Source organism: Ischnura elegans, chromosome 2 (assembly GCF_921293095.1).
Source record: "Ischnura elegans chromosome 2, ioIscEleg1.1, whole genome shotgun sequence".
NCBI lineage: Eukaryota > Metazoa > Arthropoda > Insecta > Odonata > Coenagrionidae > Ischnura > Ischnura elegans.
Window position 1 is genome coordinate 76416550 of NC_060247.1, and position 25041 is coordinate 76441590.

Here is a 25041-nt window from a genome sequence, read left to right on the forward strand (position 1 = left end):
ATCTTCCTATTAAAGAAATTTCTGCCAAAACAATCACTTTTACGCCATATATCGAGGAAATTTATAGCTATTTTGCCAAATGAATATTTAGTTAATTAATTATAGCACAGCGGAACAAAATTTCAAATTTCTGATTATTGAATATTGTACTATCATCATGAGCAAGCAAGTGCGCACAATTCCAAGCCGATCCGACGATGGGAAGTGGGTTAAAATCAATTGTAAGATTTCATCGATGAAAGAGGAAAACTGACGAAGCAAGTTAAGAAAAATCTTGTAAAAATACAATGATACCCCAGACCGTAGACAAAAAATTATTCGAGGGAGGTGGGTGGGTAGAGGAGGTAATACATTCCGGGATATTCATTTGGAGGGGTTAAACCAAAGACTATCTTCGAAACATTTCCGGGTTTTTGAACACCTTGACCCCCTCGATCGGTACGTTCTTATTGATGCCAATCAATTATTGAATGTTTTGAAGCCGTGTGCATGCACCTCGGCCTTGAGGAAATTCAGTTTACTCAACAGTGACAGCGTTTAACGTCTTTCGTAATTTTGCACTGCCGTTTTTAATGCGTGGAAACAAACTACGGATGCTTCACCACTATTGTGCCATTTTCATGTCTAATACAGTGCGGATAGCACAAACTAAGTTTTACTTATTGATTAAAAATACTGTAACGCAAAATTACTCAAGGAACGAATTCGACCGTTTACTCAATCAGAAAATGTTCATGAAAAGAATGAACGTTTCACACGAAATACGTGACAATCGAATGAAAAATGGAAAGACTACAAACGGTGGACCATTCTATTAACACAATAGGGTGGTTTCCTTCATCAAAGAAAACGAAAGGCATTGATTGCGATTCGTTACCCACCATTAGTGTATTCATAATACACAGATTATTTGGTTTTTGAAATACCGGTTTAGACGAATGGCAAGGGTCAAATTTTATCCTCATTTGAAAAAGGCCAGATTGGCGCCCATGCGATTCCACTCCACGTGACGTCACAGGGACCTAGTTTCTACACGAGAGGATAGGAGTTATACATCGTCTGACGTTACCAATGCATGCATGAGGCACAGAGCTCAGGGAAACATGTCTTAATAATCACCTACTAAAACTGGCTAAGGTCGGAAAGTTTTCTTCGTTTGATAAGGTATTAATAAACCTTTTTTAAGCCAAGCGCTACCTTTCAGCAAGGTACTCAGCTACCCGCTGGCAGCCTGCGACGTATCAGCGCTAAGCCTCGCCTCAAGGTCACCTCACCGGGCGGGAGGGGGAACCAGAAATACGACGTACGGAGATATTTCCCGGCATTCATGCTTGAGCGTCGCGTTTTCGCGCGCTTGATAATGTTCACTTTTCATTTAATCGCGAAAAATAGATATTGTCATTTAAAAATCTAAAAGCGTGAAATACGTACTCCAGGAGTAATAATCTTTCGATTAAGGCAATAAAAAAATAATAGGAAACCACCCTATTGTACATAAATATATACGCTACGAACAGATATAAAGGGCATTAATTTCCTCTAGTGACGTTAATTCGGTTTTCCTCCACTGCAATACGTGTTGTGCGCCTTGATTGAGATAAATCATGTAAATACTATGACAGTTATTTTTTTATGACGGAGTTATTAAATTTAGTGGTTGGACCAAAATTACCACCATCTAGACCGACCGTTAACGGAAATACCATGGATGAATTTTTTAAGATTCCCGTCCATTTTTCAAAGCAGAGAAGGCTACTATACGATTCATTGCTTTATGAGCTTGAGGGGAATTTTATGCCTGCTTTACCTTCGGGCACGCAGGTGCTAAACAACCTTTGCCCGTGACTCTTTCACGCTCCCACCACGAGCTGTGGGGTAGCCGCAGTTTCATCAAGGACCTCAAACATTTATGGCCATCAAACCACTCGATGGGGTCTTGTGAAGCTCACATGAATGGAAATGTGAGATATGCCTTTGATGACTGATTGTGAGTGGCTGGGAAAGGAATGGAATTATTTTACGCTATCGTACCATTTTATTGCGACTATTCTATCAATGCAAATCTGAATTTTTGGGATCTTTCCTTTCTTAATTGTTTGAACATTTTTTCTCCAGGAAAATCTACTATTATTTCATCCTATAGGTCTCAGCATATCCATATGGAACGTAATTTGACAAAGACAATGCATTATCATCTTCAGAAATGATGCTCTAACTATATATTTCATGGGCCTGGAATAAGGAGTATAGAGGGGAAGATATGAGGAAGAAGAAATACCATATTTGGCAGTGAATCCCTGTTTATTATTACTTTTCTTTTAGTTCTTGAAATGTTATACATCAGCAGCTCGATTCTGTAAATGTCATACCTGTGCTTCGCGTGGTTCGAACCACAGCGGAGTTCTCACGCCTCTCACCGTGAAAGACGTTCAAGCGATCCTGTAAGCCTGTGTCGTGAGATGTTTGACGGATTGCGAACGATCACTTAAGTTTCTTATGTTGGTAGCTGTGCGGACGCGAGGAACGAATCAGAATCTCCGATACAAACTTACTTCAGCGGCCAACTGCAACTTCAGTTACCATAGAGAAACATATACAATGCCGTGGAATATTCACTCCCAAAGTAAATAATACTTCTTTACTCAATTTTGAGTGAGGTCTTTTCTTTTAAAAGTACCTATTAATGATAAGTTACGGTTGCTTAATTAGTTTGTAGCTATAAACTGTATATTACCTCTTTTATATGTTGTCAAGTGCTGCGTATCGAAGTCAGTTATCACGTAGCGGGCTCGTAATTGCACAATTAGCTCTTATTTCCTCATAGTATGGAGCTAATGCTTACGCGGAATGATAACAAGTGTTATTTTATTATTTAATAATGGTTCATTCTCGTATGCGTTTGAGCTCTCATCATTTCAGTATATAATTTTAAATGCGCTGTGGTGCGTATACATATATGTGTCTGATTGTGCAAGCACATGCCACTATTCACGATTTATACTGATGAAAATGTTTATGGCGCGAATACGAGTAGATTATTAACAGTTTCTGCTAGAGGGCGAGATGTTTACATGTCTTAGTATTTCTATTGTGTCAACAGAAAAACGAATCATGTTGGTCGTGTTACTGAACGGCAGCAATAATGCATGGAAGAGATGGAATAGATGATCAATGTTTATCTTAACGTACTAAAGTATGCCCCGGCAAGCCATCTAATCGTCTACGAATTAATCGTGGTGTGAACTCAGTGATCCATCGCCAATCTCACGTCTCGCAGGGATTGTTGATATCGCGTATCTGCCGCCGAAGTATGTGCATCTATTGCCTCCGTCGACATTGATGCTCATGCAAAAGTAGCGGAGGTATGTGAAGAGCCTCCATTCTCGTTAATAAAAACAAATCGAAGGCTTGAACTTACGAAACAAATATTAAATAAATCTGTTAACATTCAGTACCGCACAATACTTTTACCATTGGTTCTACTCCAAATTATTATGAACATTAAGTTGTGAGTATTTTACTTGTACATTCTAGAAGATGCACAAATATAAGATAATTGTCAAACCCTCAGCGCAAGGTTTAACTTCCCACCAACTTCAATCGCAATGAAGGCCAATCAATTTAAATAGGACGCGAATGTAAATTTAACTTTACGCATTTCTTTTATTTGTTTTTAATACATATTACTTATGGGAAGTGACAATATGAAATAGCCACCATCGTAATTAATGAATAATGTGCTATTAATTATCAATCACAGCGTAAATTCATAATGAAAAATTAGAGCGCATTGCCGCGACGAAGCTACCACGGGCCCTCTTGGGCGTGAATACTTTCACGGACGCGGCTGTGAGAGTGACGTCACTAAAAAGTTTCAGAATCGCTCCAGCGTCAAAGCCGTGAATACATTGACGAAATCCGCTTGTGACGGCCATATCACATTTACAGAATCGAGCTGCAGGAATAAGAGAATTGAACGATGTCACCAAAACAGGATTCAGGTTTAATGACAAAGTCGACCAGACTAGAATTTAAAGAACGCCATCGGTTTCTAGTTTCTGTGAGCTCATGGAAGCAAGTCTAGTGATCGAACTCAAGCCCAAAAACTTTTATATATTATATACACATATATATTTTAACTCCCGTATGAATGATCTAAAGTTATTTTTTTACCTTCGATCGCGCCATCGATGGACCATCTTGAGCTCAAGCGTCATGAGTTTGAAAGTTTTTATTTCAGCAAAAAAAAGTTCAAAGACAATACACCAATATTAAGATGCTTTTATTTTACGCTAGATAATTGGTCAATTATTACATCAATATTTTTCTTCGTTTAAATTGAAAAAATGATCCCTCTCTTGATTCAACGGCGGACTGTTGGTGGCGCCGCGGCGCGCCGACTCATATCCGTCTAATACAATACAGAAACAATTTTCATTAAGAAGAGCAATGAAAAATTAAGTTAGTAAATAAGAACAGTAAAATTATTTAAAGATTGCCAATAGAAATAAAAAGGTTCGAAATAAAATTTACAACATTTTGTTAGCTAATATGTAACAAACAAGAAAAAAGTTATCTCTGAAACCGGTGAGTCCATTTCCACGGAAAAAAATCCCACATCAAGAGTACAAAAATTGTGGTAAAACTAGTTTGAGACATTTGAAACGGGGCTGTAATTTTGAAAGATGTAAGACATGAATGCGGGATCACAGAATATTGAAGCAGACGAATTTTTACCGTCTCCCATTTGATTTCTCAAAGTCTCTAAGGTTCCTCTCTCTAAGTATTGGCAGCATTTGTGCATAGACAGGACTTAGAAAACAAAATCGTCCATAGTTTTAATTTACGTTTCTATTCTCACACTGACAACGTCGGAAATAAGTTTTCCCAGTACTAACTCAAAGTGACAAAATTTATCGTATCGTTCACTATTTTTTACTCTGTGCGCCATCCGAAGTTGAAACAAAAATAACCCTCGTGCGCTTTATCATGCTGATTGCTAGCCTAAACCGGAAATCAGCGCGCACATCATTGCGGTATCTCACGCCGAGAACAAAGGTAATATCTGCGGTGAAACTCGGGTTACACGGTGAAAATAATCCGAGGACTTCTAGGCGAACCCGAGTAGTACACGTATCGTACACCTTCGGAAACATAAGGTAAGCATGCCACCGTCATGTCCGCATCGATCGAATCTTACGGGGTAGTAAAACGCGCTCACACGCTGCCTCGAGTGTGAATTGATTGCTACCCAGCCAACCTAACCCCCTCCTACACAGATATCGCCTCTCCACATCGGCTAGACTGGTGTCCCAAGAACGTTCGGCGGTGAAGACATCAACGAGTACAACAGTGTCGGTTGAGACCAGTGTTTACGGGCGATAACGCCTTTCCGTCAGTTAGCGGGATTAAAACCGTTTGTCGTTCTCGTAGCCCGCTTGTTAAAAAAAATTGTCGGATTGAAAATTCGCATGGACCTGATACCAATTAATCGAGCGGTGTCCAGCGTATCCTACTTAAAATAATTTGGATGTGATTAGTAATTACAGATGTGCTTATCCAATAATAATTTATCTATAGATGTGCAAATTTTAATAAAATTTCTTCAAGTATCTACTCTCTTCTTTTTTATATTTCTTTCTCTGTAGCTTGGGCCTATGAAATAATAATAATAATGAATAAGTACCAAGAATTGGCAATAGAAATAAAAAAGAATATGGAACAGATTTTTATAGCTTCAATTGTCATCGCTGCTACCGGTATCATCCCAAAGCATATACATATTTTTTTTAAATACTCAACCTTTATTCAAATTTATTCATCAAATGGCTGTAATAATTTCAACCTGCCATATCACGAGAAAATTTCTGAACGCAATAGAACAGTAAAGAGTTACCTTGGTAAGTTCAACAGATTCAGGCTTCAATTGGAAAACATAATGAAGATACACTTTTGTATGTTCCACAAGAGTTTTCAATACCGACCCAGGTTTCGGCAGTACACACTGTCATTATCAAGGTGAATATACAAAAATTTGCGAGTTTATATATACCCAGGCTTCAATTGGTGGAAATTAGGCATATTTAAACAAATAAAATATTGTAGCACTTTTCCAAAAAATTTATTTAAATAAAGTTACCTTGGTGAAAACCCGTGGCTCTTTACAATATAACAACTGAGTGAAAACCGAAGAAAATTTAAGAAAAAAGATAAAAATAATAACCCGTATATACTAGTACGAATTTTATCTTCTATCCCTTCATTCTCTGCAGCTATTCCGTCAGGGATCGCTCTTCGTAAATAGTCGCCCCCTTGTCACTCCATCCCAGGCATCCCTTCCAGTCAAACACTTCACTCTCAAATCATTTTCGGCAGAGTACTTTCATCTTCTCTTTGGTCTTTCCCTCAGTGGCGTAGCAAGGGGGTGCGGTCCGGGGGGTCCGGACTACCGCCCCCCGAAATATAAAAACACAATCATTTTCCTTCATAAAAGAAAAAAAATATTGAAAAATCATGAATTTAAAAAATATTTCTATAACAAATGGAGTTTTTAGATTATGAAAAGTGTTAAAATTAGTTTATAACGCATTACTTAGTACCCTGTTTTTAAAAAATTTCCCCCCCTGGTTTTAGACCCCCCCAAACGAAATTCCTGGCTACGCCACTGCTTCCCCTAATTTTTTTTTCATCAATTCAACTATCGATTTTTATTCCATCGATTCGATCATCTGCACTCCTATCTTCAATATAATTTTTCTCGGCCCAGAGAGATAAATCTTCTCAATAAACATTATTCGCCTTTAGCAATGCCACGGGCATCTTATTCATACAACTTGTCTGAAGTATTAACGTATAGCATATAATACTTCCGTTATTAGATTGCATCATAGAGTATGTAATAACTACGTGAAATAATGTGTATTTATAGATAATATTTGCCTTATTGCGACTAATTGGTAACCAATAGCATATAACCAACCCGTAATTTTGGATTTTTAACCGTCCGTTCATACGTCTACTTTAAACTCAAGTCCTCAGAAGTCAAATGAATTAGAATAAAAATTCGAATGAAATTGACGATTTTGTGAAATGTCTTCAAATTTTCTGAGATTTAACTTCACTGCTCGAAAAAAAAATTGCATTGCAAAAAAAAGACCGGTGGAAAGGAATAATACGCCCTCCTAAGACAATCTGCATATCTTGTGACAGCATTAAAGAGAGCGCACTCTGAGCTCCGCAACTCAATTCCCTCTCCAAGAAACCTCGCCTTGACGCTCCCAAAGACGATGGAAACGAGGCTGCCTACAAGTCGCATACGTCGTATCATCTAGTCCCGCCCTGACCGCAGACTCGCCTTAATTGGAGAAGGAGCGCATTGAGACTGCGGAGCGCGGGCACTGAGCCTCTGAACGCCGGCAAGATGCAACACCAACGGCGGCGCAGCGCTTCATCTGGAGGCAGTTATCAGTTGAAAGCGGGATGTATAGATCCGTCAACTCGTGTTTCACGTGGGCGACCGTCACACGTGGCCACTTCGGGGTCCACCGCCGCATTCCCATCGGGTTTTCCGCCTCCGCGGGCACGGATTCCCAGCGGAATTTGGAACGCTTTGGGGCTCGGCGGAGGCGAATTCGGTCAATGGACCAAGCTGTGTAAATACGAGAGCATCACTCCGTGCAAGGAAGGGCTAGATTTATCGTTCATCCAAATTTTTTTTTTCACATTCTGGTAAAATTTACGACTTCACCTAAAAATTGAAAACCGAGAAAAATTTTCCACCCAAATTTAATTCCTTGATCGATCTAGGGCTTTTTTATTATTAGTATCATCACAGCAACACCAAGTGCCTGTCCCAGAACTTAGTCGGGGCAGAGGGGACACGCGCCCCAGGCGGCAGATTTCAGGGAATGGCAAAATTTGATGACTTTATTTTAAAAGGTTATTTGATTTTTTTTATTTAATTATGTCATGACAATTATTTATTTGTAAATTATAGAACGTAAATAACACTAATAAAACGTCAAAATAGCAAACATACAGTGTGTAATTTCAACTATCGCACCTCAAAAGAATAGCTTATAGATATATTACATTTAAGTGATGGTGACGGGGGTGTTAGCGAGGGGGGAATCAGGGAGGAGGGGCTCTGACCTTTACTTCTTCCTGACGAAACGCCTTAGCTTAGCTTTACATAGTTTTTAAAAACAAATGCAGTTTGAAGGGGGGATATGATAATTCCAAACTGCCATTTATAGAGTCGTTTTCTATCTACTTCAGGACGTGAAGAAAAAAAATTAGCACAGCTATTAATGAACAGAATTGAGTTTTGTTCTTCTGTTTATTATCCTGCCTATTTCCGAAAAATACGCCCAGCTCTCCTAAAAATGCTTTTCATTCAATCTCGAATTTCTGCATGAGATCACAACTGAAAACGCACATTGCTAAACTAAACCGTCCACTCTCTTTTGCGTGCCCCGAACCATATACCTACACATAATATTTAGGAATTTCTCTCGACGCAGACATTTTTTTCAATCGAGTTTGATTACGAATAACGACGCTACAATACGATGAACATAAAAACCAATTGCACCCCTCTTTTCACAATCTGCTATCGGTGACGTAGCTAGGGGGGAGATCCGGGGTTCCGGACCCACCCACCCCCACCTCCGAAATATAAAAACACAATCACTTTGATTCACAAAAGAAAACTAAATCTTGAAAAATCGTGAATTTACTAAAGATTTCTTAGATAAATGAATTTTTTTATAATAAAAAGTGTTTAATTAAGTTTAAAACCCTCTACTTAATACCTTGTTTTTTCAAAAAAATTTTCCCCCTGTTTTTGGACCCCCCAAACGAAATTCCTTGCTACCTCACTGTCTGCTTTACGTTGACGAATACTAGACTTAATTTTAGAAGTCGTCTGTGGCACAATCACACTACTTCCAAAAGGAAATTCATATTCTGTCTACAGCGGACTCAATAAAAAGGCAATTCGAAAATAATAATAAGAGAAAACATGCAGGTATATTGATGAAATTTCTGATTCATTTACAACCGAGTAAAAACTAATAAGCTGTAATGAATATCGAAATGACTTCCCAACCTTGACATGAACAACCGAATCGTTGATCAAGCAATTTACTGTCATTCTCATTGATTACATCACTGAAGTTCATTAAAAATGATTCTTTAGAGGAATAAGTGAAAAGTTCTATTCTCCCTAAGTTAGAAGAATTCCGTCATGAAATCGGAAATCTGAAGAATGAATGAAACATCTTTAAATTTGATAGCATTGCCTTTTTTTTTAAATCTCATATTTTCATCAACTTTTTATCAGAAGTTTTAATGGGCAGATAGAAAAGGCTTAGTCAATAATAGTGGTGCCAGTCAAGGCTTCTTTTACAATTAATGATATCATATCGTTAACTTTGACTGAATTTCATGCGAACATCTCCATAAAATATGTTCTAGCATCCTTGGATACAGAGTAATCATATTAATGACTTTTCTCATTCAAAGCCAGTCACATAATTCCTAAAAATAATCCAGCAAGCATTTCATAAATAATTTTTTTTATTAAAGAATAACCTCAAAGTGCAACTTTCCAAAAAGTTCCAACGCACCAAAATATTTCTGCGATGCCTTAAAATCGTAAAAAGGTGAAATAGTCCACGGAAAAATGGCAAAAACAATCCGTCAAGACTTACCCAGCGTTCGAGACGCGGAGCCAGTCACACGAAGAAGTTTCCGCTCTTCCCCCAGATCTCAGACACGCGTCATCGTAAAAGGCATTTAGTTCTTTTTCGTCGCGTTCAATTGGAAGAGCGGAAAAACCATTCACCGCAAAGGGCTTAAAGACCGCAAATCCCGCCGACTGTGAAACAATTCGGTGATCCCGTTGGCCAAACACTTGATAAGGGGAAACCGCATTAGAGGTTGGCATCGCAACTCCACGGCGTTCTGACCAACAAACTCCGTCCGACGCGACGCGTTCAAAAGGCACAGCGAACGCGGCCGCCGCCGCAGCCAATGGTTTTTAGCCGATCCGATTCATTCATTCATATTTCCCGTCGTGATTATTTTTTTTCCTCTCCTGCTAGCTCCACAAAAAGCTCAGGATATCCAATTAGCCTTGAAAGTCGGAGGCATGTAAATGACAGTTCGCGGAAATAACGCGAGATGAAAAGCCGAAAAAAAGTTTATCAATTCACGCACGCACTGATTCACAACAACTGCATAGCGATTGATGGAATGGTGAAGCAATTACATCTGGCAAGTGATAAAGCAGAAGGAAGTGAAAGCAGAACCCGTAAATAATTCAATTTCTCGTAAATTACTGGGCTAAATCTATGATATTCGCACCTCGCTGCAGATCTTTAAAAAATCATTCACAAAATATGACGCGGACTATTTATCCAGACGAAAATTGGTATAAGATAGAATCAATAATCAATATGAGTTTTATTCATAGTTTCACTCAGGGTCACTGACCAGCTTAAACAATAGGCACTAGAAATATGAGAATACATGGAAAAATACAAATCTCTCTTTCCAGCTTCAAAGGAAACTAATTATAAAACATCTATTTTCATTAATACTTCACCGAAAGCATAACACTGATCCTTCCTGGTATTTTATAATCTTATAAATTTTTCAATATTAATACTCATTTCTTCATGCGCTCAGAAATATGAATTTTGAAAAAAAAAACTTCCTGTTGCCGGGCGGATGCATTGCATTGCATTTACAACTTTGCAGTAATAGCAAAGATTCGGATTTGAAGGTTTCCTTTCCATATGTTATAGATAGAGGCTTTCACATTAGATGCACTAGATTTCATGTTACTATGCTCATTAGTTTTTTTCCGTTCCACCTAGCCAAAAAATCGCCATTTGGACCATCTTCTTGCTCTTTGTTAACAATTATGGATATTTATGCATAATCTGTGAGTGATTAAATGCCAATTAACATTTACTTCGGAGTACAAGAGCACTGAACTGGAATAAGCCACGTGAATAAAGAAAAGGAAGGAGATAATCTGTTTCTCAGTCAAGCGTTCATTCTAGAGAAGCGTGAGGAATTGTCCACTGCAAGCATTTATTCTTAAAAGATTCTAATCCATTTATGCTACCGGTTCAGGTGAGGAGCATTTTGTGAATTACCTCGGAGTCTCCCATACCAAAATTGGGTTTTCTCGTCATTTCACAGTAACGCCTACTCCCCCTCATTCTTTCTATAAATCCCATTCTCACCCTACCCCTCTTTCACTTGCCCAACATTCCTCCTCTATCACGAACATTAAAATACTTTCCCCGCTCAATATTCGCTCCATACAAACAGTCTACCTCCCCAATATCTCATTTAGAAGTTTCCTCTCCTCGCCCACAACTTCCAGCATATCCACTTCAGGCACTGCCGAAAATTTTAACGCACAGGAATCGTTCTGCGTACTCTGGATTACAGGATTACAGCTGTAAAGCTAATCGGTACGATTCGTGTACGCTGTCTGCACTCGAGGTGGAGCACAAAACTTTTCCTTTACGTTATATATAATTCAGCAGGGCCCTCTCCATTTCCTTCCACACCCTTATCTAGAATGCATCCAGCTTTTTCATGTGTCCACGTGCCCTCACAGTAAAGCGCTACAATCCAGAACTAGCGGGAATAACGATACGAAGATTGTTCGGTGTACTGTTAAATAAAAATTTGATCAATTGCTCCACCATTTGATGAAATCGAAATTCTCGATGACACCCATTAATTCCCAGCGTTACGTTAACGCAACATTACTGAACCCTAATTCTCAGAACAATTTTCTTCTTCGGAATAATTTCGATTTACTGACTTTTTTAAGTATCTCTAGCTCTAATTTTGTCATTTCCACCAACATTTTCATTTATATAATTTTATTTTTATGACTGATGGCGTTTGGTATAAAAATCGATGCGCACATACGAGACACCCTAGGAAAAATGACATGCCCCGGCATGTACGTTAAAGCAGAATGGGGAATTTCCTCCAAAGGAATACTGATAACTCCCGGCGAAGATATCGAGTGTGCAAATCAAGACAAAAAATAAAAGATGTAACCTAAGATTTAAAAAATACTTTTTTCGTATTTATTTACCGGAGTTTTCCCAGCGTTGCGTACACGCAGCATTATGAAAATCATTTAGTATGATGAAAATATTTTTATTCCAAAAATTCATCTTTAACTAGGCCAAAATAAATCGGAAATTGCGAAACAACAGAAGTTAAAAGCCCTACATACAGTCTGGGGAATAATGGGTTAACGAAGTTATTTTTGATGACGAAAACGTCCATTATTTTCGGTATAACCATTCCAAGACTTTGGCCACAGATCAGACTCTTCAGTAGCCCTTTTGTCCAAACCACTTTGCCTGTGGGTAAACTTTTCTCGGGATTCACACCGGGTTAATGTTTTTTATGTTAGTTAATGTTTTTTTTTTGTTATATTCAGCCCTGATGATGAGTGCCGAGACGGTACTTGAAACGTTGGCCGTTATACAAACATTAACCCGGTGGGAATCCCGAGAAAAATTTACCCACATTATTCGCCGGGAAAGCATAAAATCATATTTCACTTTGCCTATGGTAACATACTTGAATAATAGATATTTTAAATCGATTTCAATCTAACTCACCTCGGACTCCCTGCTGAGCCTCCGGAAAAGCTCGTCCGATTCGAACTTGGCCTTCTGGTCGGGCACCACCCTCGGCATCTTGAACACGAAGCGGGGCTTTGGAGGCGGAGGGGCCACCAGCGTGGCCGTGGGGTCGTAGAGCCCCGGGTGGTGGTGGTGGTGGTTGTAGTGGTGCGGGTGGTGGTGCGACGCGTGGGCGTGCATCGGGTCGAAGGTGGGCAACATCCCGGTGAGGGCTGCCGCCGCGGCAGAAGCCTAAACAACAACGGAGATACAAACAGGGCACCAATTATTATATAGGAGAAGAAATTGGCAAATAATAGACGGGGTAAAGGGGACACCGCCTCCTCATAATCATTGATGAAATAGAAAAATGGTATCAGGTTACATTTTGAAGTAAAAGATAGTTTCACTTTTTCGCAATTATTTAATGTGGAATACGCGTTTCGGATAACAGAGCCATCAACTGGTACAGCACCTGATCTTGTACTTGGTCTAGTCTGGTCTTGAACCAGATAACGGCTATATGAGCTGAAACGCGTCGTAGGCATTATATAATTGTGGATAAGTGCAGCTATCTTTTATTTCAAGATGTCGAACTACCAGTATATCATGCCTGAATCGGTTAAACACATCAAATTACATACTTTACTAACGCTGGTTTATGAAAGTATTACTAGTCAAGTAAATGTACATTATGCGACCAGCTACAAGGGAATCAATTGGCACTAATAAGAAGAGGTACATATGAATTCAAGAAACAACATTAAGAACCAATAAGAAGTAGCAATAAGAAGGAGACTGGAGCAAATGAAGGGAAAAGTAGCAGTGAAGTGGGAGACCGCTTCCTCATGGACTTAGTTAAAATGAAAAATGGTGTTAATATACGATTTTTACCAATGCAGTTTTATCGATAATCAATTAAATATAAAATATGTCACCAACTATTTTATTGGCACGAAGTTTAAGAGGAATATAATTGTAAACAATAATATTAGTAATAAAAAGTTACAATTAGGAGGAGACTGAAATTTGGACCGGAGTTTCAATAGCTGAAAGAACTTATTGGAGCATGGTAAAGCTTTTTAAAACCAAACTCCGATCACTGAACCGTCAATTAGTCCAAACGATACCAATATATGGTTCCCATGTTTGGCCGCTGACAAAAAAAAATTCAGAAAGAAATCTTGACATTAGAGATTGAAATAATGAGACGAATACTTATCCAAATTAAAGAGAAAGAAATATAGATGAGGAGGAATAACAAAGAGATAAGAGACTTAGATGCCTAGACCAGTGGCACAGCGAGGGGGGGTTTCGGGGGATAACCCCCCCTCCCCCAGAGCTCAGAGAATTTTTTAAGTCTAATCCATTTTACTTAATTGGATTAGTATCACTTATGGAATAGTGTTAGTTAATCAAATATCCCTCAGAAAGCCGTAAAACTCGCCATTTTCAACCATTAATCTTAAAATTTTTCTGAAGGGCCCCCGCACCTCCCACTTAACCTGGCGAGTATACAACACCACCCAGAACCCTAAGTATTAGTTTCGCCTAAACCACCCTTCCCTAGCCTTAATTATTAGCCGCGGTCCTGGTCCCCCTGGTCCCCTGGTCTAGCAAAGAAGAAATACAAACTCAATTAAAAAACAGATAGGTATTCAAATGAAAATCGAAAATCATAGGACCTCATGAGGCCCATGAACGTGCTGGAATGAGGAAGTAAAGAAGAGGGACCAGAGAAAAATGGGAGCTCAACTTGACGCAGTGGAGGACAGTAAGACACGGGTGCGAGGTCAAAGACTAGCTCTGTCTCTTATGGCCACAGGAGTAAGTGAGAGGAGGTACGTTGTGTAAATAGCTTAGGCGTCGCCCGCCTTGTAATTTAGCGTTCGAGATCCTTCGAACACGTCTCGTACATAGGAACTCCATATCTTCCAGGCAACCCTAAAAGTAGTGAAGTCGCACAGCTGAAATCGAAAAAAGCTAGCCAAAACCTCAAAAATGCTTTTTTTTCAGTGTGAAAAAGTGTCAACGAAGTATCAGGAAGACAACAAAAAAGTCAGGATTCATGGTCTTTATCAGCGATACAAGATAGTAATTACAAACACCAAGAATTCTTGAATTTGAAAATAAGGCATACAAGCTATACGGAAAATTTATGCACAAAAAGGTCTTTTAAAATCCAAAATACATTTCAGTGGAATAGAAATAAATAATATCGGCACCTCACTTTAACGTAACTGCATCATACTCCCAGTAATATCCTCAGTCGAAGACAATACTCGAAGCGTTCTAACTCTTTAAAAAACTGCAATTAAGACGAACTATTCCTTGAGTCTGGAGCTGCAGCGTTTCCTTTGCATGCTATCTAGTACCGTATTCCTGGTGGTTTCAAGTAAAATATATCACCAAACAAAGGTTTTTTATGATAATTTATTCTTTGGCTAATAAACTGCTGCAACGCTCAGGATCTCCTGACCTGAAGACTCAACATGATGAAGCATGAAAACACTAGTTAAAATATTTATTTACTCATACATTTTCTAAAAATAAAAAAAATTCATTCCACAAATAAAATTCGAATTGGGATCATATTTTTTTATTTTTTCATGATTTATTATTCATTGAGGTCTTTTCTATTTTGAGGTTGGATTATCAAATTTTACTGACTTTCAAAATCAATATAAAAACAACCAAATTACAACCGTAATGGTAAACATTTTAGAAAATATACATGTAAACAAGTCTTAAGCAATCACTAAAAGCAGCGAAATAAACAACATCGTAACCATTCTCTCAATAGCTCCCACAAAATCCCCTCAGACAATGAAAATTAGAGCTGGTCATGAATTTTGATTGCCGTTTTCGTTTTTAAGAGCACAAAATACTCAATAATTTCCTACTTCGGTTCATTTTCCGCCTCCTTTTTTTTAACGGTGAAAACTGGGCACTCAAATTGTTTCAGCAAATAGGTAGAAATTGCGACTGTTGAAATATCCAAATCGAAATATCTTGTAATAACATAATTTATAGTTTGTTGCCACAGATTTGTAGGCCTAATTTTTGGATTCGATTCAGTGAGGTAGCCAGAAGTTTTGTTCGATGGGGGGGGGGGGTCCAAAACTAGGGGAGAAAGGTTTTGGAGAACAGGGTACAAAGTAGAGGGTTTTAAACTAATTTTAACATTTTTTATAATTAAAAAACTTCATTTATCAAGGAAATCTTTTGTAAATTCATGATTTTTCAATATTTTGTTTTCTTTTATAAAGGATAGTAATTGTGGTTTTATATTCCCCTTGCTCCGCCACTGATTCGGGGTTACTTTCTGAAGCAATGAATCATCATTTGGTTTTAATGCAATAGGTTTCTGGTACACCACACTCTGCATGGAGTTGAAGGTAGGTATCACATTTAATTATCCTTTCTCTCTAGGATAATCTTCAGTAATTTAGGATATTCTTCATTATTCCAGGATATTCTTCAGTGGTTTCCGAATTCTCAACTCATTAGAGATACTTCTAAAACTTTTTCCCTTTATACCACATTCAGGGAAACTGTCACTAAAGGATATGATTAAACTTTTCGATACGAAACTACGCTGAATAATTTGCGAACTCGTTTTTATCGAAATTCCATAGGAACATAAAGAGTATGCAATGGAATCCTTGACTAGTCAGGTCACAAGATTTTTGGGAAAGTTTAGGTTACTAGAAAGTCAGATCACATGGTTTCTGTTATCAAACTTTCAAATCTATTTTCACACATGTTTTGAAGAAAGAAATGTGACGAAGAGTTATAAATAACGTGAAAAGAGTAAATCACAACATAGAGGTATTAATCGTAGAGTTCCCAACTTCACCAACGATAATAATCCACGTGAATGTTTGGTTGCTAATCAAACATATGTATGCGTAAAATGAAAGGAGTTTTTCATTCAAATGTAATTCATTACAGGTGACAGCATAAAACGTCCCATCATCTCTTTCATGCTAAAAACATTCCAGAAGTACAAGAAAAACGTGAAACAAATTTTATAGATGCCAACTATGGAGAGATATTTTTACAATTAAGCTAATTAAGTAAGGTAAGGAAGCATGTAGTTAATAGGGTGGTTTCCTATTATTTTTTTACTACCTAAATCGAAAGATTATTACTCCTGGAGTACGTATTTCACGCATTTAGATTTTTAAATGACGATATCTATTTTTCGCGATTTAATGAAAAGTGGAAATTTTCAAGCGCGCGAAAACGCGACGGCTAAGTATGAATGATGGGAAAACTGCGTGTGACGTCGTTCTGGTTCCCGCTGCCGCCCTGTGAGGTGACCTCGGGGCGAGGCTTAGAGCGCTGATACGACGCAGAATGCTAGCAGGTAGCCGAGTACCCTGCTAGCTGGTAGCGCTTAGCTTAAATAAGGATTATTAATACTTTGTCAAACGAAGGAAACTTTCCGACCTTAGCCAGTTTTAATAGGTGATTATTAAGACATGTTTCCTTGACCTCTGTGCCTCATGCATGCATTGGTAATCTCAGACGATGTAAAACTCCTATCTACTCGTATAGAAACTAGGTCCCTGTGACGTCACGTGGAGTGGCATCGCATGGGCTCCAATCTGCCTTTTTTCAAATGAGGATAAAAATTAACCATTGCCATTCGTCTAAACCGGTATTTCTAAAACCAAATAATTTGTATAGTATGAATACACTTATGGTGGGTAACGAATCGCAATCAATGCCTTTCGTTTTCTTTGATGAAGGAAAGTTGCTATTGTTGGTCAAATTCATTGATATTGTGAAATGGAATCGTGTTTCGTAAGCGTCACATCAGGTTGACATCACTGAGTCAAGAAACTTGGACCTGCAGCCTTGCCCTGCCACCGCAAACGTCTCTGTGGGTGGTATCAATATACGGAGAAAGGCCTTCGCTCATATTTCTTCATTCAGAAGATATTTAGCGGTAGTAAGGAAAGGAAAGTCGATACGCTTGAGTTGTACTGAAGAAGCCATGCTGGAAATCCATTTACAGTTGACGTCGAAAGAATTTAACCAATATATGATACTCCAAAAATACCTATATAAGGCTATTGGGTACGTTTTCATGTCTCGTCCTTGGGTGAACAATTTCATTCTGATTGATGCGTTTCACCAAGTCTGCGGAAGACGACCTTTAGACCGGCCGAATAATTCCGTGATACATTCTTCAGAGTTCCAAAACAGTACCTCATTAAAATTGCCATAATTTTTTAAATTTTAGTGATCTTCGATTGAGAAAAACTGAACATTTTAACAACGTTTATTACGGTAATTTCGGAATCTCTTGTCGTATCTTAATCCTTCCGATTCAACCTGAGAAACTCTTTTTGGAAAAACTTATTAAGTAGCTGTCCTGTACTAAATCTTATATCACCATTAGATGGCAAAGTCCCCTCTCATACAATATATCCGTTTCCGTTCAACGCACATGTGTAGGTACTTTATATTACATAAACATGTGTTACTACATTACATTAGACGATAAAATAATTTCAAATGTAAAAAATAAGATTGCGCTCATGTTAAATCTGATATATTTTCACGATAAGGTTTCATCTCCCAGCCTTCATCATTTTTTCTTGTAAGAGGTTAATGAAAACTGAACAAGTCGGATAGTCCTCGAGTTAGCCGAGAAGACTGCCGTCCGTCTCGTGCGAATGATGAACGCGGTTATTATGTTACATATCCCTTCTTCTCCGTGTCGCAAATTGCGCTTCGATCATTTGTTTTTTCTAGCCGCGCATGAATCAGCGGCGTTGAATTAACGGACAGTTATATTCGCGTCACCTTGAAAATCATTCAGGGCGCGCCGAGAAATAAACACTCGCTGCGAAGCCAACACAGGCATCCAGGGGTTGAATTACAAAATCCTCTACAATATAAAGAAATGACAAATATCAACAACGATCTAGCTATTTCTCATAGGTTTAAAATACATCTTATACGTATACAGAAAAATAAATGAAAATGCTTCTTTATCTTTGTTGATCAGAAGAGAGTTTAATTGTTTCACCCTAATAGAATGCAAGTACTAAAAACTCTATTTTTTGTCGTTAGTCCCCTAACCCATTAGTGCATAGCGTCCGATATATCGGACGTGTGTATTTTATTTTTTATGGGCTCCAGTTGACTTGCGCTACATTTTAATTACATTTTAATACTGTGTTAAGTTCAAATGGATGTCTATCTTCAACACCCCGCTAATATTTTAGTTGACTCATTGAATTTATCGACTACAGAAGTATTTATGTAATACATGGCACACGTCCGATATATCGGACGCTATGCACTAATGGGTTAAAGCATTAAAATTGCTATGAAAATATGACATGTATGCAATGAAACTTTGGATGAAATAAATCTGTAAGGTTTAAATAATACTTTATCATTAAAGAGAAATTATAAATCAAATTACGGTTATCTTTCCTATCGATGGTTATTCAAATAAATCAGCGCAGTGCTTAATTGATTCACCGATGACGCACTTATTGGTAGTAAATCCTAAAATCCAAAAGAATTGCGATGAATATACGACACTTATGCAAGCACACTCTAGATTATTTACTTAGTGGAAATATTCAACAGATCTAATTATCACAGTAAAAACATTGCCTCATTCCACATAATATTGGTAACAGACCCATGTCAAGTTTCAGAACTGGTTAATTATAACGATAGTCTTACTAATGGCATGATTTTTCCAAAAGCCTTGGTCGTTTTGAAAACTTAGTGGAAAATTACTAGTCTCTTGGAAATAATGCTTCTTACGCTAGCCTTTATGTCATTACATGGAGTATTTTAATAAGTTTTAAAGCACAAAAGAGCAAGTTAGAGAGATCAAATAGACCGATCTGTCACTGTAAGTGCTAAAGCGTTACATTGTTCACTACGTCGAAAAGGACGAGGACAACGGAGCTGTGGTAGATGTATAAGGCCAGAAATCAGAAGGTAAAAATGCTACTTGACTGGGACGCGAACCCAGAAACTCATATAACATCGAATAGAGCATCGTAATAAATAAGTAAAATAAAATGCGTAATGTAACACGCGTAATAAATAAAAGAAAATTTACCCTGCACCCCTGTTCTTGTCCACATAAAAAATTAAAAAAAATAAAATGGACGTCTTTCAATCAACTTGAGAACTTAACGACGATTGATTACTCGATTCATTCCACACGTCACGCAGCACACCGGGTGAATTTGATCTTCCGAAAATCTACTTGAAAGTTGACACACGCAAGTGAAAGGTTTTTATGGGTCGAGGGTATCGGGTTTCCCTCCCTCTTGTCACGCACACTCTGCGCAGCCAATCGGCGGACGCTCTCGATTCGTCGCTCCTCATGAGAGGATCGCGGTGGTTTGGACGAGAGACTCGGCCGGACATGAAACCAGTTGTGAAAAAACTTTCGACGCGAGAGAGAGAAATAAAATAGAGAGCTTCAAGTACCGAACGAGATAGCATGAAAAACGTCATTTGAGAATCACTTCTCTTATTTATATCAACTACCGGATAACTAATAAAAAAAAAGGATACCAAACGATGGAAACTTTTTTACCCGTGAAATTCGGACCAAAATATGTGACATGAAATGAAAAATTTTTATCATATCCTTTGATGACAGTTTTCCTTAATGTGGTGTAAAGGGAAAATGTTTTACAAGTAAATCTAATGAGTTGAAAATTCGGAAACAACTGAAGAATATCCTGGAATAATGAAGAATATCCTAAATAAGCAGAAGATTATCCTGGTCAATCCCTACTACTCTTTCAGTATGAAATATTAGGGATGGAGAAGTTGATTCCAAAGATAAAAATCTCCACAGAGTTTGAAGGAAACGATATACGTTCATCCGATTCGGGCGCCATATAGTGGAAGTTCGACATATTGAAATGAAAGGTAGTTGCAGTTTTCCAAAATTATTTAATGCATACAACGCGTTTCGGCTCACAGAGCCATCATCTGGTACAAGATTTAAGATTCTTCCCCATATTATTCGCCGCGAAAGCATCAAATCTTATTACTAACGTATATCGTGTTTACTGCTACCTTTCATTATGACTCCCAACATTGCAATAGAAACGATATACGTTAGAAATAATATTTAAGAAATAAGAAAGCATCAAATCTTATTTCTAATGTATATCGTTTCTATTGCAATGATATGAAGTTATAATAGTGTAGGTAGCAGTAAAAACGATATACGTTAGTAATAAGATTTGATGTTTTCCCCGCGAATTATGTGGGTTGATTTTTCTCGGGATTCCCACCGAGTTAATTACATTTTTTCTGCCGGCTTTCAAGTTTCATTTCAAGTGCCGATTTCAAGCTCTAACTCGGTGCCCGAAACGTCTGTAAATATGGAGATTTTAACCCGGTGGGAATCCCGAGAAACTTTTACCCGATATACGTTAGCATAAAAAGATTAGTCGATACAATCAGTCGCAGCTCTCCCCTCAGTTGATAGGAGAATGGAGTGGAGGGATTCGACTAACCAATACTGGGATCGTAGACCGATGATAATTACATTTTTTCCGCTTGATTCAGTATTTTCTAATGATACAGTACAACCGTAGGGAAACGTGTCGATTTAAATGCATGCATTAGGTGACACTGGATAAGAAAGAAGTAAAAGTAGTGACTAGGTGCAACGATAAGAAACATTCAATCCGCTCCTTTGATTGAGACATTGGGCGGATTAGCACAAAGTGGTCAGGATATTTATGGATGGGTATTCACCAGGGCTTAGCCAATCCTGAATAAATTACCAAAATTAGGGTTTTTTATGGCATCAATGATCATGTATCGGATAAATAGACCATGGATTTTTTCGCGAGGACAACTTCCCTTATTTTGAAAACACAAAACATGCTACTCATGTTTCACACCACCAGCCCCTCAGAAAATCCCCAAAAGATCCAATTATGACTTTCTCAATAAAAATATGTCCGTGAGTCAAGAAATAAAGTTTTGATAAAAATAATTATTTAATCAAATATGTTATTAAATACAGAGGACAGTAGCCTAGATTTACATCCCAGGTGTTTTACGTCAATGAATGTTCCCTTCATATCTTATAGAGACCAAATGGGAAACAATCGATTGTCGAGCACTAAAATGTTAAAATATAAGGGTAACTTGTTGGAACCACTGCATCATAAATAAATACAATAAATGACATGTTTTTACAGTTAGATGTGTAATTTGTTGATCATTTTATACCTTAAAAATTTAATTAATATTAAAAATAAAATAACTTGCATTCTTATTACTCAATAAGTAAAATTTTGATTGTGTGAAAATAAGAACTTTTCCGCAGCATAAAGAAATTTGAGAATATCGATATCATCAAATATAATTCATCTGATAAATAACATCAAACTATAACTGTATCAAACCATCTGCATCTGCATTAAATTAAACTTTAACATCAAACTGATAAATGACATCAAGATACTGGTAATAACATCAAGCATGGTAATTTCACTCTAAACTCATTTGAATCATTCCCAGTACTTAAAAACGGAGAAAAAATCTACAGGAAATAAATAATCATCGTTTAAAAGCAGTTCTATGCATCCTCACTACATCAGTTTTTCCCGTACAAAAAGGAAAGTAAATTTCAACTTCCCTTTCTTTTTTTGGCTGCCAATTTTTTGGGGGAATTCCGACGAAAGGACGTGGATTTTTAGGTTTAATTAACCGCGATTACCTGCAGAAAAAACCACGAATGAAGAATGAGCGAATAACGGGTTTCCTGTTGTATAAACATAGAAGGAATGCAGCCAGCACCGCAGGTAAAAAAAAAGCCTAGTTGTGGCTTCACTTCGTAGAACCACAGATGGTTGCCGATCCTGCGGAAGGGGTGTCGGAAGGGGTGTCGGAAGGGGGGGGGGGGAGAATCGCCTGCTGGTAGGAGGGTGGGAATTCCTACCCCTCCCACAGCCCTCCATTTTTTTGATCGAAATCGAATTTCCGCGGTAAAAAAATAAATTCATGCGCACCACCCAATCTTCCAACTTTTCTCACGGTCAAACCGCATTTTTGGCGCCACCCTCCGGTAACGCAGACAAGTGAAAACAGAAAAAAAGAATTTTTTTCGATTCGTTAAAACACGCGACTACTTCGGGATTGATTTGGAGAAAGTTTACGACATCGAGACTTGAAGGTTGACTGAAGATTTTTACCACGAAATCTGAGTTCTGACACCAGAGTTAAGTCACGAAAAAATACGACCATTATTACAGGGAATGTTTTAAGAAAATTTTGAGTTCATTTTTGGTCAAGTGACGGTAATCTGTGAAAGTGGTCCTTGCTATTCCTACTCCCTATCATAGTAAGTAGGTACAAGAGCACTGAAGGTGGCTACGCGGTATCAAAAGCAGAGACCAACACTGAAACCCCAATTTCAGTATCGTTATGGGAACTGGAAAAAGCAGGTGATAAAATTACTTCATCATCATTGACAGTCAACAATCTGGGGCTGGATTTAGATGAAAAGAGGCCCTATGTCATTAAGTTTATAAATTACATGAGATATAATTAATTACATCATTACTGTCAGCGGCGTAACTATGGGGTGGATGAGGAGATAGATTCCCCTCCCCCCCAAAGCCTCAGAAATTAAAAAAATATCTAAAGCTATTGTCTAGTTTTCACATTCAATAAGTCCATCTACTTAAAGCTAAATTTTAAGTACCAAAATTATGTAAAATTTATTTCCAGGAATGTCATTATTCAAAAATTTGCCGTTGACCCCTCCACCGCGCCGATTCGCCACCCCAGGCCATCCCATCCCCCCCTAAAGCAATAATCTAGTTACGCCACTGATTAATATGATATACATCAGTATGTTTTACGAAACATATTGTGATTAGTACGAACCTTTATAAAAAATGCTATTGACTTTTGCTAGCAATTTGAATGTAGGCCCCTCTTGATCTTAAGGCCTTAGGCTGAAGCCTAGTAAGCCTATAGGAAACTCCGGCCCGGCACCAATCCTAAGATTGCTTTGACGCTGCTCTCCAAACACTTCTCCTATCGGACAATCTACACCTACCTATCACCTACTTAATTCTTCTGCTTTACATACTTCCTCACAATGGCGTAACTAAGGGGGGATGAGGGGGATATATCCCCCCAAAAGCCTCAGAGAAATAAAAAAATATTTAAAACTATTGCCTATTTTTGACATATAATAACTACATCTGCTTAAAGTTATATTTTTAGTGCCAAAATGATGTAAAATGTATTTTGAGGCATTTTTCAAAATTTTAACAGATTTTGCCTGTGGAGTAGGTATCGCCATCCCATCCCCCCCAAGGCATATTCCTAGTTTCGCCACCGCTTCTTCACATACTCCATTTATCTAATCCGTGGTCTACCTCTCCCGTTCTTCCCTTCCACCTATCCTTCAACAATAATTTTGTCCCTCGTGTCTCATGATGTGGCCAACTAAATTGTCCCGCCTGCTCCCCAAAGTTTGCAAAAGACTTATTTTCTCACTTATTTACCTTTTAACTTCTGCATAACTCACACGATCTATCCATTCGATCTTAATAATTCTTCCATAACACCACATTTCGAATGAGAGTTACTTATACATAGCTTTCCTTCGATAGTATTAAATTTGATGTGATTAAAATTTCCAATCGAAATAAACGACATGAAAACAAATCCTCTCGTCGTTGTCAGCCAGTCAGTTCCTCACGGGATCTCGGATGTGGTCATTTCAATCTTGTTCCCATGCGCAGCGGCTGAAAATCGCTCTTTCATATGTTTAGTCCATGAGTATCCATACAGAGAGAGAATCCCGGGTGAAAAATAACTGGCGAAAGGTTTATACTATAACGTGGGCCATTTTACACGGAAAATTACCCCTTGAGCACACATACCAGCGCAGAATCGAAAAGGAACATTTAATGAATGCAATAAGAACGAAACTGCGAGAGGAGAAGCCTAAGCAAAAATATAGTAAGTCATAAAAACGGCCTCGTAGTAGTCAATAACGCGAACCATCAAGTATTCCTAGAAAGGGATCATCTTAAAATCCAACCCGTAAAGCTGAACATCAATGGCAGAGATGAACCATTGACGCAAAGAGTAGAAAAAAAGGAATTGAAATGCTACCTACGCTTAACTATGTCAATTAGAAGAAGTGAATGGCAATTTAAGAAATCCTGCTATGAGCGAGGGGAAACAACTTGATGAAAACTCAATAAATTCCAAGGATTTCGCAACGTTTCAAAATATTTCCAAGTCAAAAACAATGGATATATTCTTAAACATCACGGAATTCTGACTTAATCCTGAATGTCTACTCATTTTTTCCATA

At 38.0% G+C, this 25041-nt stretch overlaps 1 protein-coding gene across 1 annotated transcript in view; it reads right to left on the minus strand.

The window, feature by feature from the left end:
* LOC124153992 overlaps window positions 1-25041 on the minus strand; it is a 193161-nt gene that overhangs the window by 162251 nt on the left and 5869 nt on the right. The window contains exon 2 of the mRNA XM_046527453.1: window positions 12672-12926. Within this exon, the coding sequence (XP_046383409.1) occupies window positions 12672-12926 (255 nt within the window). The remainder of the gene's footprint in view (window positions 1-12671; window positions 12927-25041) is intronic.